The 14,823-nt window shown below is 42.4% G+C and overlaps 1 protein-coding gene and 1 long non-coding RNA gene across 3 annotated transcripts; one reads left to right on the top strand and one right to left on the bottom strand.

The window, feature by feature from the left end:
- Positions 1–2,248: 2,248 nt before the first annotated feature.
- LOC122180070 lies at positions 2,249–9,967 on the bottom strand. Its single transcript, XR_006178907.1, has 3 exons — positions 9,915–9,967; positions 4,227–4,424; positions 2,249–3,854 (listed from the first exon to the last, which is right to left on the bottom strand). It is a non-coding gene; the product is annotated as an uncharacterized LOC122180070 (long non-coding RNA).
- Positions 8,705–14,197, top strand: GRPEL1 (GrpE like 1, mitochondrial). 2 transcript variants are annotated; one of them, XM_042871493.1, is made up of 5 exons: positions 8,705–8,803; positions 9,291–9,302; positions 9,378–9,546; positions 11,348–11,429; positions 13,588–14,197. In XM_042871493.1, exons 1-5 carry the CDS (start codon positions 8,733–8,735, stop codon positions 13,932–13,934), a joined length of 681 nt encoding a protein of 226 aa, XP_042727427.1. In that variant the 5' UTR covers positions 8,705–8,732; the 3' UTR covers positions 13,935–14,197. The 2 variants fall into 2 exon arrangements, with proteins under 2 accessions (XP_042727427.1, XP_042727428.1); XM_042871494.1 differs by lacking the exon at positions 9,291–9,302.
- Positions 14,198–14,823: the final 626 nt, after the last annotated feature.

Raw genomic sequence — 14,823 nt, 5'->3', positions numbered from 1 at the left:
ATGGTGGACAAGAAGACCTTCAGAAGTCCAATATAAATCCATCTGTGGCCTTTGGCTCCAGCCTCTCAAGGAGCACCCCAAGCTTTCTTAGGCCACTGTTCTAAGATCTGTGTCCTGAGGTTGTCTTAGGGTTCAAAGCAAGAAGAACGTCCTGGTCCACTGTTAAGAATTCAACAGTAGACACAGGAATGCACTCAGATAACTCAAATTGAGGTCATCTCATCCACACTTCTGGCCAGCTCAGCAAACAAAGCCCAGAACAAGGCAGGACATCTCCTGAAAGAGGAGTCTAAACTAACAGACAAGAATCACAGTCATGAGTGAGGCAGATGAGAGCACGGCCATTGAGAACAGACTGAACACCAGCCAAGAAAAGGCTTAAGGATCAGTCTGGAAGGCAGATGGAAAGGGTATAAATAACTTCACCAAGAGCCAAGCATCGCTGATGGAACAAAATGAAGCCTGACACTTCACTTACACCTTGATCCTTTGTAGGTCAGAACATTGCTAGGTTTAATAAAGGTATTACTATTTCCAGGCTAACATATTGCATGTCATCTCAACTCTTCTCTTCCAAGCGATCTCCTCTTCCAGAAAGAAATGTAATAAATTTCACAGAAATACAGGAGTTCAAATAAAGGGCACTTACAGGGCAAATGGAGGAATGCTAGAAATGATAATCCAGAAAGTCCCTAAGCAGAATAAGATTTCACCATAAAGCACAAAATTTTCTGGAAGAAAATTCAAATGGTTCTACAGGAGCAAGTTTCTCTGAAACAGAGATTGTATTTATGTAGGGTACAAATTTCACTAATCCAGAACTTCACATAAACAGACAAATGAAAATACATCATGAATAGCAAGCAAAATATGATGACATGCAACTCCTGCAAAATGCCATCTTAGACTGCTACAAATTTTCTGGAACTGCAAGTGAAAAACATATGTAAGGCCTAAAATATGTATGTGCACACATAGTGATCAGAGGCAGAACTTCAGTCAGTTTTTTGTTGTTCATAAGTCACATAAAATTTATTTGGAACTGAGTACAGGAAGATGCAGATGCAGTCAGAGTGAATTTACAGCTTGCACAGTGATTACCCCACCCTAGGGCCAAACCCATCTATTAAGGCATGCACTCTGTCCAGCCAGGATGGAGTTATTTTTTTAACAGCAATCTGCATGCTGCCGTGTTTTAGATTTATAACTAAAACAGCACTGCTAACACACCAGTGCTTTAGCTGTCACTGAACAGTACTTGCACAGCATCAAAACCATCTCCATTTTTCACTCTGCTCCCCAGGCTGGTAGGCTGAAGATAAGGAGGGGAATGGGAAAAAGACTTGACTGGAACAGTCTACCTGGCGTGCCATGTAATTCTATGTTTAGGAATAAAATGAGGAGGGGCTCTTCCCACAGTAGTCTCTTGTCAGAAATCAACTCGGCACCAGTCTGCTCACGAGAGCTGGTGATTGCCCTTCCATCACTTGTGGTTTTATTTTTTCCTTCACTTTACCTGTCTTTTTCTCCACCATGAGCTTTGCTTGCTTCCTGCCCTTCTGATTCTCTGCCCCATCCCACTGCAGGAGGGAAGCGAGCAGGCTGGTGGTGGCCGCTCAGGTGCTTGCCAGGGTCAACCCACCCACAACACTGTGCAAACAGAGGAAGACAAACATATGCTGTCTCCCCTGTTTAGTGACTCTGTCTGGAAAGGTGATACTGCCTTAAGTCATCACCTAACCTCTATCAGCACTCTGCACTTAGTGATCTGCAGAGCCCTTAACAAAAGCAAGCAAAGTCTGAAAAGCATAAAGCTGGGTAAACCTGTTTGCTGCTTTAGAATTGCTCCCAATTGGAAATGTATTTCTTACAGAACAGGAGCAGTAATAAGGATATTGCCATTAATGCCTAACTATTTCCTGTGCTATGCTCTTGCTTGACCTTGCTTGGAGCTGTGCTGGCCAATTGCTTGCGTGATCTACATATTATAGCTGTAGTTTATGGAAATGTTGGCACTTACACAATTATTTGCAATGCAGACAAGTAGAACAGAGCCTCTGAGTCTGTCGCACAGTCTTCTGTCAGAAGAGTACAGCATCAACTTCACAGCTCTGCTATCTATCTCAGAAGCCTCAAGCTGTTGTTTGTACACATTTACTCACTTGGTATTGCAGCAAGGTATTAACAATTGTTATTGAAAGACAACAACCAACACTTCAAAACATCTTCTGTTGAAAACAAAAAGAAAAGCTGTTGAGTCAACGTGCAGACAGTCACTAACGTGCCTGCAGAGCAGTGTACAGCTCCATGAGACACAAAGCCTCATACTAGTTGCTTTCCAGCACAACCAGCTCAGTCATTAGCATGACTTACTGGATCACGGCTTGCAGGCAGGTTTTCTAGTAATATGGAATTGTTTGGTACTTCCAGGCTAGTGTCAGGGCTCAACTCTCACAAAGTTAGTCAGTGGATATGTTCTACACTGCACACATCACTGCAATATTGTACAGATACACACTTTGGTTCATTTGCACAGTGAAGAACGAGGAAGTTTAATACATCAACAGTTTGTAACTGCAACGGAATTCTACAAACATTTTTCCTAAGTATTTATCCCATTTTACTTCAAATAATTCCACTCCTGCACTCCTTCAAACTTGTCTGCTTCATTCCAGGGAAGGAATGAATTTTTATAGCTATAACATGACAGCAATTTTATTCATCAAGACTTTGCCAGCCAATACACTTGGGAGTCACAGAAGAGTAATAAACACATATTTTAAAAGACACAATAGAAATATCATTTTAAAAATAGACTAAAACCACAAATTAAGCAAGCAGAAAAGTACAAGATAAGTCAGAGAAAAGTCATAAGCTCTTTGAAATGGAGGAGTCTGTTTCATCCAGTAATAAAGATGAATTAAAAGAGAAGTCACAGGGGTCCTCCACCTTAATGCTTTTTCTGCAGCACAAGCATAATTATCAGCCAGCACTACTATCATAAACATAAGAATCTCTAGAAATGGACACAATGTAGATGAAGCAGGGTTTAATGTCAGAAAGGTGAAGGTGTCCTCAATCACAAGTAACAGAAAACATTAAGTAATTAGCAAAACCTGAGAACGAGTGAGCGGAGATGGAAGTGGTGTGGTAAGGAGGCTTCTCCACTCCAAATTGAGCAGATGTGGTGATGGCAAGTATACAGCAGGAGGGAGAGAGGAAGGAAAAAGGAGAGAAAAATCTGAAAATGAAAGGACCAGCAACAGGTTTTATGTAAATGAGAAGTAGCATCTCCACTCAGGTCAGAGAATGACAGCTCTGAGACCAGCAGCAGGAGCTGGTGATGGAGTAAGAGGGAAAGACCTCGTGGTTTAAGTGACAGCAGCAGAACTCCTATTTAACTCCTAGCATAGAAGCACAGACTCTCTTCTTTATATTTTATTTTACAAACATCTAACAGGAGCTGAACCAATAATTTTCAGCTGGTCTCTGACTGATTAATAACACATTAACCTGCAGTGATTCATGAATCCGAGGTGACCTTTAAAGCAGTGGTGAAAGTCCTTCGTGTGATGATTATCACAGAACTTAAAGTAGCCACACGAGCTTCAAGTACTGCGGATGTAAAACAAGGACTTTCATTCAGTTCTACCTGCACAGCACAGCTTTTATATCTACGTAAATTCCAATCTACTGTAGATTCCACAGTTAGAGAGGCATGCCACAGATATCAGTGACACAACTCAAGAGATTCTGAGAAAAATCTAATGCCACTCCCCATGAATGTCACCAGTCTAACGTTAATGATGATGAGAGCTCTTCTAACAAGGTTGAAGTTGTATGTTCACAGATGCCTGTGGGAAGGAAGCAAAGAGTAAAGCCCTCATCTGGAGACAGATTTAAATCCAAGTTCAGAAATTGTGGCCTCTACCAAAATAAATAAATAAATAAATAAAATAATTTAAAAAAAGCAAGTGGGTATTCGGTAGATTTCATTTACATGGAAAATCTGGGGGGTTTGGAAGCCTCTTATTCTTTCCCCCTCCAGGTATTTTTAGCTGGACTCTTTCTCTCCTGTCTGGCCAGACCTGCCCTGCTAGGTTAGTTAGAATGGAGAATAATAATTGTTCAACAGGAACATTCATGCACTCATTAATTACTCATAGAAACACAATCAAAAATTCTTGCTCGCTTTCTAAAGGAGCTGGAGAAAAGCAGGAGACAACCTCTTTAAATTTTGCTTTGTGCTTCTTGTCTTCTCAGCTCTCCAACACACTTGCACAGCATCAGCAGAATGAGCATTCCCCTTTTGATGCAGGAAGAACAGCCCGCCAACGAGACTGAATAACAGCACTGAAACACCGTGTCTAAACAGAGCTCCATCCACAGGCATGCACCACGCAGCTTAACCTCTCGTCAGTTATCTGAAAAAATACGTAAAAAGCAAGGGAGAAACATTTGCACAAGTCCAACTCGAGCAACAAGCAGCCAGGCCTCGGGCTCTTACAGCACTGCTGGCAGCCTGTGTGCTGAGCACCTGGCTTGGCAGCCCTTCCCCACACCACACTCCCTTTGACTAATACAAATCACTTGCACGCTGCACAGCAGAAACAGGCCCACAGGATCTAATTCATCAAACCTCAAAGAAAAATTAAGAAAGAAAGAAAGAAAAACGTAGGCCTGAATGTCCAAATACTGTTTCAGTATTTCCACTGTTAAACTTTATGCAGAAATGGACACCAACAACTTCTGTCCTCTTGGCAAAACCTGAACGTAACAGAAGAGAGAGGACAGACCACGCTAACACAGCTGACCTCTTCTGTCAGCTTGGCCCGTTAAGCTGAAAGGCAACAATTTATTCTTAAGAAAAATATTAAGAAAATCAATGGCACCACGCTAAGAGTTTATGAGAACAATTGATTGAAAACCCTTCTCCCAGAGCTCGATAATTTTGTCTCAAGGTGTAAAGCCACATCAGCATGATAAAAGATTGCTTTTGTGCATTAGAACCAGCTAGCTGCTTTCTTAAGAGGACAGGTGAAGCACTTCCTATTGCCAGGAGTGTTCCAAGGCCTGTACCTGTGCCCTGATAACGAGAGCTGAAAGAACAAACCATAATAGATAGCCAAATTTGCAAATCCTTGGGATACCAAATGACTTATGCAGGAATATCACAATAAATTTGCTCTGAAATTGCTGCATGCTGCTTTGGGCTAGGATCTCTTCAGTGTCCTCCTAGGAACAGAACTTCTGTTATTCTAAATTGCTCTAATTAGCTCTTTCAGAGCCCTGCGGCTGTCGCTATTAGATTTTCAGCACAGCAACAACCTTCTCCAGGCAACAAGATAGTTACAAAATGTACCTTTCAAATTAGTTAGCAAAAAGCTATGGGAACTCAAAGGGTATTCTATAACCAGAATAAGATGTGTGATTCTATACTTGCAGCCCACAGAGAAACTAGGCAGAGAGTAGGTGTTACACGTTCTCTCTTGGGAGAGATTTCTTTAAAATGTTTGCATTAAAAGTTATGAATTTGGGACACATTAACTATCTTAGTAAGGCTCTCACTAAAAGGAAGGAAGGCTCTTCTCCCCTACAGACACATCTGCATCATGCTACATGATATTTAAAGTCTCTGGATGCAAGTAACAGTCTAATCTTCATAGGCTTCTTCTGTCTGAGAAGTTTCCAGGGTGTTACTGATACTCAGACTCAATAATCCCTATTTATAGGGATCAATATATATATGTGTGTGTGTGTATATGCATATATATTTCTGAATTAACATTCTGTATGAAAGAATATGCCCCCCAACATTATACTGGAACAACAGATAAGACCTCTTTTGTGAAATCTTTCCTAAAGGGCTCAGGTTTGAAAAACAAGTTTAATTTCACCACTGAAAAGTTCAGTAACAGTCTTATAGCTAAATTAACATATTTTAATTTGATTTTGTTATTTCCTGATAACTGACTTGAAAGGTCACTGCTAGACTATTTACAATGATTTTTTTTTTTTTTCTTTTCTCATTCCACTTCCTCCCACCACAGTTCAATGTTTGGTTCTGATCAGGCTGACACATAACATATTTGATCAGGGAAGATATGGTACCCTTTCATTTTTAGCCTGAAAACATTAATAACACAGCTCATATTTGAAACACAAATGTAATGGCATTCTGCCTGCTGGTTGAATATCAACAGATTATATCTTGGCATTCAGAGAAAGGACCAGTATTTCTTCATAGACACAGAAATGCCTTAATTTTTCATTTAACGTTTCAAGCACAAATCTTGCATTTATACCATTTTTCACCTCAAAAGATTACAAGCTTTTTTATTATATATTTAACGCTAATAATAATAAAAAAGAGCCTTATCATTCCTTTGGCATTCTCAAAATATCACAGAAATTCCCTTGTGCACTCTGAACAACTTTAGTGTTCTGAGAGATTACTACCCTTAATTCGTAGTTGTGTGGAAACAGGGTCGAATAACTGCATGAGGCTGAATGGCTGCACGAGGCCACAGAGTGAATCACGAGATGAATCAGGAATTAAGTCCACACCACCCGAGTCAATCACTGGACTGCACTGATTAGAGATTAGAACCACTTCTAACCACATCAGCTTGAGAGGTAGCAACTGCTTAACTTAATGTTTTAGAATTCAGAATAAGCATTGCCTATCAGCAAACAATATTCAAACCCTGACTTTATGTGAAAAAGAAAAGTCTGCTTGATGTGAAGCGGACTACTCAGGAACATGTTTGTGATTGCACATCTGTGGTTGCCTGCCAGCCCAAGCAGCAGGTGCTGACTACTCCTCGGCTGAGTATTAACAAAAATAACAACAAACACAAAGCAGACCACTAGGTGGCACTACAATTAGAACAGACTGCTAAGATGTAAATCAGAACAAAGCTTGGAAAAGTAACTTCTTCAAAGTGCCTTCCAAAGTGGGACAGTACGTACGGCCAGCGTCAGTCACAGTGCAAATAAGCTCTGGCTAACCTACATGCTTATCTGTAGCACTGTGTGTGCTGTTCAGTCCTGCACTCATCAATATCTGCACCACCTGTGGGCTTTTCTTAACAGCTCTTCAAACTGAGGAAATCACAACACAATTCACTTTCATTGAGGATCATTCTGAATTTTTGCTTGGAAAAAGCCTGTGAATTATCATTTTGGGTGAATGGGCCTTAATACAGGAATTTGCTTGTTTCAAAGGTCTTGAACAGAACATAGTTTATTAAATGATTAATAAGATATACTAGCAATAGGCTGTTCTCAATTTTCTGTTATTAATTTTCTAATCAATCACTAATTGAACACAGCTTCCACAGGTGGTAGGCAGCAGAGAATGAAGACAAGGTAAATAGGAAGCAGCTTGCTAGGGATTTCAGCCCAACAGACAGGGGAAATGAGACAGGCAGAGTGGTTGTTCAGTGCTAAAAGGAGCCAGTTATTTTTTCAGGCAAAATTTTAGAAGCCTCTGATCGAAAGACCTACTTACCTTTTCTGTCTCATTTCTTCACAGCTTTCTGTGGATAACCTCCTTTACAGCTATTCCCACTTTTCTCCTTGTTCTCTCAGATCCAGATGCTTTACTGGCATCTTTACCAGGTCTCCTCAATTGCATCTTTAAGAATTACAAGGATGAAGCTTGGGACCTGTGGCTTATTTACTTGCCAGAAAGCAGCAGGCAGCCACTGACCAGACTAGAGCCACGTGCAACCTCAGTCTTTGCTTTGTTCTGTGTAGGCAAGCTGCTGTACTGTATCAGTGTCACAGTATAAACTAATGATCACCAGAATGCAAAACCATTTGCTTGGTTCTCATTGCAGAGATGCTGTCACCCAAGGGTGTTACTGGCACACTTCTTGCTCTTCCAAGTTGTTCCTCAAGAGGAGAAATGCACATCTGTGTGCACTTGTGTGACTGCCAGAGACAACAGCACTCCTTGGAATATAACAGTTGTCACGAGAGCAGAGGACCAGGATGTCCCACATCCTTTCTGCAAAGGCCCTGAAGCAGCACCACAGACAAGCAAACCCTGCTACACGGAGGCTGTGCAAAAGCTTGAGTTAACCGAGCAAGCTCCAAACTTCTGCAGGATTCCTGCATGGCAAGTTGCTCTTCTGAGGCTTCTTTTTAGTAACACTGTAATTACACCCCTGAACACAGCTGGATATATAATTCACTGACTTTGCATTACAGCATGTGCAGCTTCTTCATCCTCAGGACATACTTTGGAAATGCAAGCAGAAATCAGGCTTACAGCTGGGGCATACGCATCTGTGAAAAATCTAGCAAAGTGCTGGGACCATGTAATAAATGTGACCTTTTTCTTGCTTTTAAAGTGATAATCGCATGCTAACTGATAGCACCGATGAAGTTAACTCGTGTATCACCGTGTAGAATTTGTGTGTCCCAGTTATTCTAGCCAGGCGCCAGACCCCCCGAGGGCCGACAAGGACAGCCCCAGCGCCCCACAGCGCACAAAATGGCCCCCAGGGCGCCCTCAGGCGGCACCTCCCGCCACAGGGGGGCAGAGTACAACTCCCTGCACGGAGCTCCCCTCCGCGGCCCGGAAGGGCCGTGCATCCCACCCACCACTCTCGCTCATCCTCCTCTCTGATTGGCTGTTGTCCGCCTCACTCCTGGAGCGCCCTCTCTCTGATTGGTAAGTGCGCAGGTGGGCGGGCAGACGCGGTGCTGGGTAGGAAGGTGCTATGGCGGCGGTAGCGCAGTGCGTGTTGGGCACGCTCCGCTCGCGCTCTCCGCTGCTGAGCCTGGCGCTGAGGTGAGCGCGGTGCTGCCGGGCCGGGCGCGTCGGTCGGGGCCGCGCTCGGGGCCTTTGGGAGCGAGGCCCGGCCCTTCACCTCCCCATTCTGTTAGGACAGGGCCCGGCGTGCAGCCCTGTGAGCCGGCTCGGCCTCGAAGCGCCTCAGGGAGCCTCTTAGAGGCCTGCGCTCGGTGTAAGGGCCGAGGTGCGGTGCGGCCGCTGCTGTCTTGCCGGGCCTCGGGCTGCTCTTGCGGGCTGTTGCATCAGGCAGACCGCGTGCTGCCGTGAAGACGAGCTCCTGTGCCCTATGGCATAGGCTGGACCGAACAGGCGGTCACAAGCTGCTGCCCCATGGTCGGTGCCTTGCAGCCGAGTTGTTGTTTGCAGCAGTTCAGATAAACTAAACTCGGTTCCTTTGATGGAATCTTCTGCAGACAGATTCCACAGTTCTGGAATCATTGATTTGTGCTCTAATGTGCATTTGTTGTGCTTGTTGATTTGTCAGATTAAGTGTCCAGTATGTCCAGGAAGCACTACTGTCTGACAAGGTAAGTGGTAGATTAATACTCTCTGTGTTTTTTTTTCCTCATAGGACCTCTCCACGACTGCTTTGTGTGGCAACACAGCAGAAGAGCACCGGCCAGAACTTGGAAGAGGATCAGGGTCAGAGCCACAATGAGCAGAAGGCAGAACATAGTGCTGCTGAAAGAATGTTAACTGAGGAAAAGGCCAAACTGGAAGAGCAGCTCAAGGAAGTTACTGTGAGTGGCCTCTGCTCAGTCTATGTGCATTTCTTGCGGGCTGTGTACCTAAGAGTCTTGATTATAGCTTCTCAGCGCATAGTCTGAACGCAGAAATCCAACTGATGTTTAGTTAATGGATAATAACCTGTAATTAAATAATTTCTCAAAACTGAAGAGAGCGGATTTACTGTAAGACCTGAAATGTATCCCATCCTACTCTAAAACAAAAACTTTAGATGGTTTCATTCTGATTTCTGGATGGAATCTTGCTTGACCTGTGTTGGTCCTTGGAAACAGGGAAGTTGCTTCTGAGAAGTTCTTTGTTGATGCTAGGCAAAACAGCATTAGGAATGGCAGTAAGCATATACAGGAAAAAGCTGACTCACCTGACTGGTGATAGGGCCTCTGGCTATAGAACACTCCTTCTCAGGAAGTAGCCTTCATCCAAAAGATGCTCTCCCTTTGGAAGCTGGCCCTTAAATGAGCCCTTCCTGTCACATGGGAAGTACAGGTGAATTGCTTGCAGCTGTACTTCCTAGGCCAGCCACCCCCTTCACCAGGTGCTCAGTCATCAGTTCAGGCTGTGACATGACACTTCCCCTACAACCTGGAAATTGGTTCCTTAGTTTCACTGACTTTAGGCCGCCTAGATTTTTGCTCAGTGGAGAAATAATTCTTTGAAGTTCATGTAAGGATTGGAATGCATCTTGTATGTATGTGAGCTTAGAGTAGGTATTCTGAAAACAGCCACTGACTTTTCCAAAGGTAGGGGTTAACAATTCTTAGCTTGTGTATAATACTGTACTTATTACATGCTTACACAGTGGGAGTTTGAACCCATCTCTGTTAGAGATGTCTTTAAATGGGAGACTAATGTGTCCATGTTGCATTCTGGCCTAATAAATCTTGCATTCTCTCATGCATGACTTAACAGAGAGTGAACAGTGCCCTAGGAGGTGAGAGGTGTGGATTAAACAAAGTCATAGCTTTTCTGGATGAGTGCTTTATGGAAAATGTCTTTCTAGAGCATTTGGGACTTTGAGAGGTAGCCCAGAACCTTCTGTAGTAGCAGTGCCTATGAATTGTAAGTGGATTGAGATTCCTTTCTGCTGCCCTTAGGAAAGAACTGAAAGACAAATCATGGAGATTAACAGCTTAGTTGACAGCATATGTTCCTGGCTACAGAAGGCATCAAGGTCAACTTGATGTGAAAGTCAACCTTACAGGGTGTGCAGGCCCAGCAGAATTCTGGGTCAGGTGGTGCAGCACTGACGCGCCAACGTTTGTTGAATCGAGTTCTTAATGCATCTCGTGCTACAGGACATCTTGCTAGGAACATACCTAAACTTAGCCTGATGAACAGAGGAATCAGACTTTGTAGTTTGTAAGGTCTGAAAAACTTGGAGGACACTTTGGTGGAGAGGGAAGAGGCAGACTGAATGGTTGGGTTGGATCTTGTTTGCTGGTGTCAGAATACATAATACCTTATGAAGACTTCCTGCAAACACTTGCCAGAAAAAGCAGACAACTTTGGAAAAATTGGTGTATCTGTAGTGTTAAAAATTACTGACAGCAAATATTGAGTCTAGAGGCCAATCCTTATTTCCTTTCTCTAACTTATTTCTGCGCTTAAATGAAGCAAACAATTTTCTTTGCAACAAGGATGCAGTGATAATTGTCGTGTGTTCAGTTTGCCTAAATCCACTATCTAATAAATAATGTAAGAGTAAAAAAGAAATGCTGTTCTGTACTTGCTTTAGAATTTTCAATGCTTCAACCACTTGGATTGAAATCTCTTCTGTGACTTGTTTTTCTGCAGGATAAGTACAAGAGGGCCTTGGCAGATGCAGAAAATGTGAGGCAAAGAAGCCAGAAACTCGTGGAAGAGGCGAAGTTATATGGTCAGTGAAAACTCTTTGTTTTTAATCATAAGACCCAGGAACACTAACTTGAAAAGCAGAGAGAGCCTGGAAAATGGAGCTAACTAGCCTCCAGTTTTGACAAGTTGTACTTATAGTTATTCTGGCTACTTAGTTTAAAATACGTCTATAGGGGAAAGAGGTTTAAAAATGGTTCCTCACTTGGTAATAGAAGTACAATAGTCTCCCTTAAGATAGGGCAAGACTTAACCAATTTAAGTCAACAACTTTGAATTTTGTTTGAATTTGGCACCTGGTTTTCTAAAGGTACAGGATTAGGAGATGTTTCTAATAAGGTTGCAGCCTCAAGTTTGCCTTTTTATATGCTCGGTCCCATGGCAGACTTCAAAAACCAAGGGTGAGGATGGAATACTGGCATGCTTGCTGTGTTGCTTGTTTTGTTGTTATTGATGCATGGTTTCTGAGGTGGTTCATTTTGTGGAGGTTTTCATTTGTTTTACCTTTCATATTTGAATAACGTTCCTCTTCTGGTGAAAGCCATAGCTTTCAAACAGAGGCATAGCTTTCAAACAGAGGCAGTACAGTGGTAGGGAACATACAGCTGTAGGCTTTAAGGAATGCTAGCAACATCAGCCTCCAGCAGCTCACTGACATCTGACACAGCGTTCTGACATTGAGACAGAGCTCTTTGTTTGTGTGTGAACGCTGTAGCAGAAGAGCTTCCTTTTAGTACTTGACTGCCACTTTGGTTTGAAATATTAGCTATCCTCTCTTGCTGCACTGCAGAGCTGTGTAGTTTTATTCTGAATGCAGACATTTTAATTTCTACATGCAGAATCTGCAGTTAATGTGTGTGGTTAAAAAAAGCATCTCTTTGTTTCATAATTCTGTACCTGAAAATGGTACATGAAAATCATGGATATTTGAATGCTTCATCCTGAAGTTCATTTGCAAAAAACATTGTTTGATTGCTGTGCTGTGTAGTGCAGAAAGGCTTGGAGTTACCTCTAAGCCCAGAGATGTATGATAGAAATAAATATTCAAATAAAGTTTCTCATTTAAACATTATCATAGTTAATGTGTGACTGTAAGTTTCATCGTTCAGTGGGGATTGCTTTTTTTTTTTTTTTTTCCTTAAGGGAAATTCATTCTTAAACTTGTCCATAGGGGACTAAGTCCAGAGAGATGCAGTGACAGCTGTCTATAGAAATAACTTATGCTAAAAAATAATAGAAAAAATAAAAAATCCCTTTCTGAACAAATTGCTGTCTGGTTTGATCCAGAGCAATTGACAGCTGATGTTTGGGACAATTCAGCCCCAGCCATAGTTGTAGGCTGAATTTAAAGTTTTGATTGTTATCATAATGTTTTGGGAACTCACTGGACACTTTCAGACACAGTTCCGTAAAAAGCTCAAGTCTTTAAATAGAGTTGTGCAGTTGTTAAAGTGACCTTTTCCTGAGAACTAGTTCATCCTTATAGATCCTGCAAGATGCTTCTGTAGTTCATTGTCTTCAGGTACTGCGCTCTTCCTGGTGAGGAGAAAATAATGGATAGAGTTATAAAGCCTAACCCTGCCTAAAAGAAGAAATGAGCAATGCTACCACAGCTCAGTGCACTTTGTCATCATCATACCTCTGCAAAGAAATGCGTTGTTCCACTGAGTTGTCTTGGTCTTTTGCGATTGCTTGAGACAGTGTACCTGAAGTGAGATGAGTCCAGATTCTTCTAGGGCGAGCTGGAGATCAGCTTCAAAACTGCTGCTGGCCCAGGAATCACTCAGCATGAGGCACAGCCTCTGGCTCACTCTGTAAGAGCAGTTTGTAGTGGGAGGGGGGGTTATGAGTGTTCTGTTCATTCAAGGAGGAATCACTGCTCACCTCTTAAGATTCCTTATCAGCCTGATTACAAACTTTTTCTTCTGCAAAAACTCTTTGTATCTCAGATTAAAGAGTAGAAATAGAGCAATATAATGCTTTGGTCTTCAGGTGAATCCCACCATGTGAGAGACAGAAGATCCATTCCTTAATAGAAGGAAATGACGTGAGGCCATCTGAAGGTTTTGGTAACTTGTGAGAGTTAACTGTCGATGTCATCTCACCAGCATAGCTTTCATTTTGTTTGGTAGTGGTGGTTTTTAATACTTGCTTTCCTCCCTCCCCTTTCCTCTCTTTTTTAGGTATTCAGAGCTTCTGTAAGGACTTGCTAGAAGTCGCAGACATTCTGGAGAAAGCAACAGAAAGTGTTCCAAAAGAAGAAATTAAGGATGAAAATCCTCACCTGAAGAGCTTGTACGAAGGTCTTGTCATGACAGAAGTGCAGATCCAGAAGGTGTTCAAAAAACACGGGCTGCTCAGACTGAACCCCGTCGGAGCCAAGTTCGATCCCTACGAACACGAAGCGTTGTTCCACGCTCCCATGGAAGGGAAGGAGCCTGGCACCATTGCATTAGTATCCAAGATTGGCTACAAGCTGCATGGGCGCACGCTGCGGCCTGCCCTCGTGGGCGTTGTGAAAGACGCTTAGCCGCTGAATCAGATCACTTAATGCCATTCCATTATTAAACAGCTGGATGGTTTTTCTCTTACACCGTGCTTTCCTTACCCCTCTGTCCCCCAAGAGGTTTCAGTGAACCAGTTGAGGTCTCCCAGCGAAAATGAAGCAGACAGTGACATTCTGTTGCTTAGTGGCCTTCAACGGTGTTCCTTCAGCTCTCTTCTGTCAGTAATATTTGTTACAACCATGGCTACTGAAGGTACATTAAAATGAAATGAACAAAATGCTCACAATTCTGCAATCTTGTGTTTATCACTGTGTAAACTGAAGATCCAGTCGGTGGTTCAAATGGTTCCTTTTGCTTTGTAACACTAAACTGCAAAAGTGGGTGAAGTTGTACAGATAACCAATCCTCTGCTGTTTTTTTGGCTGATGTAAGCACCCATTTTTGTAGAATGCCTATTCAGAAACAACCCCTCTCAACAACTGAAGTAGAAACATTTGTGAATTCTGACCTGAAAATAAAGGGCAAGGGAGAGCGGACATCCTTTGTAATTGTTCAGCCCTTTTAGATCAGTAGTCAAGTTGACTCAAGAAAACCATCTAATACTTGTATGGCATTGAAGAACCAATACAACTTATGCTATCTCTGGATTTTGAATTTAATATTGTATAAATTGGTTTAAAGGATTTTGATAGACTTGTAACTTTCAAGCCACGCAATCAGTTTGTTATGCAAACTGTAGTTAAAACCCCACTGAAAGTCAGAATACCTTTAAGAAGCGAGTATCTCAGAGTTTGGTATCTGCTACATTTAGAACTGCACAAGTAATTGCATTGTAAGTGGCTCAAACAAAAACGTGAACTCTGCTTTATTTCTTGTGTTTACTCACCTTGGATCTTAGGCTGCAACAGAGCT

Source organism: Lagopus leucura, unplaced genomic scaffold (assembly GCF_019238085.1).
Source record: "Lagopus leucura isolate 7727_CA_CO unplaced genomic scaffold, USGS_WTPT01 Super-Scaffold_100004, whole genome shotgun sequence".
Taxonomy (NCBI): Eukaryota; Metazoa; Chordata; class Aves; order Galliformes; family Phasianidae; genus Lagopus; species Lagopus leucura.
This window is presented reverse-complemented; position numbering and strand designations above follow the sequence as displayed.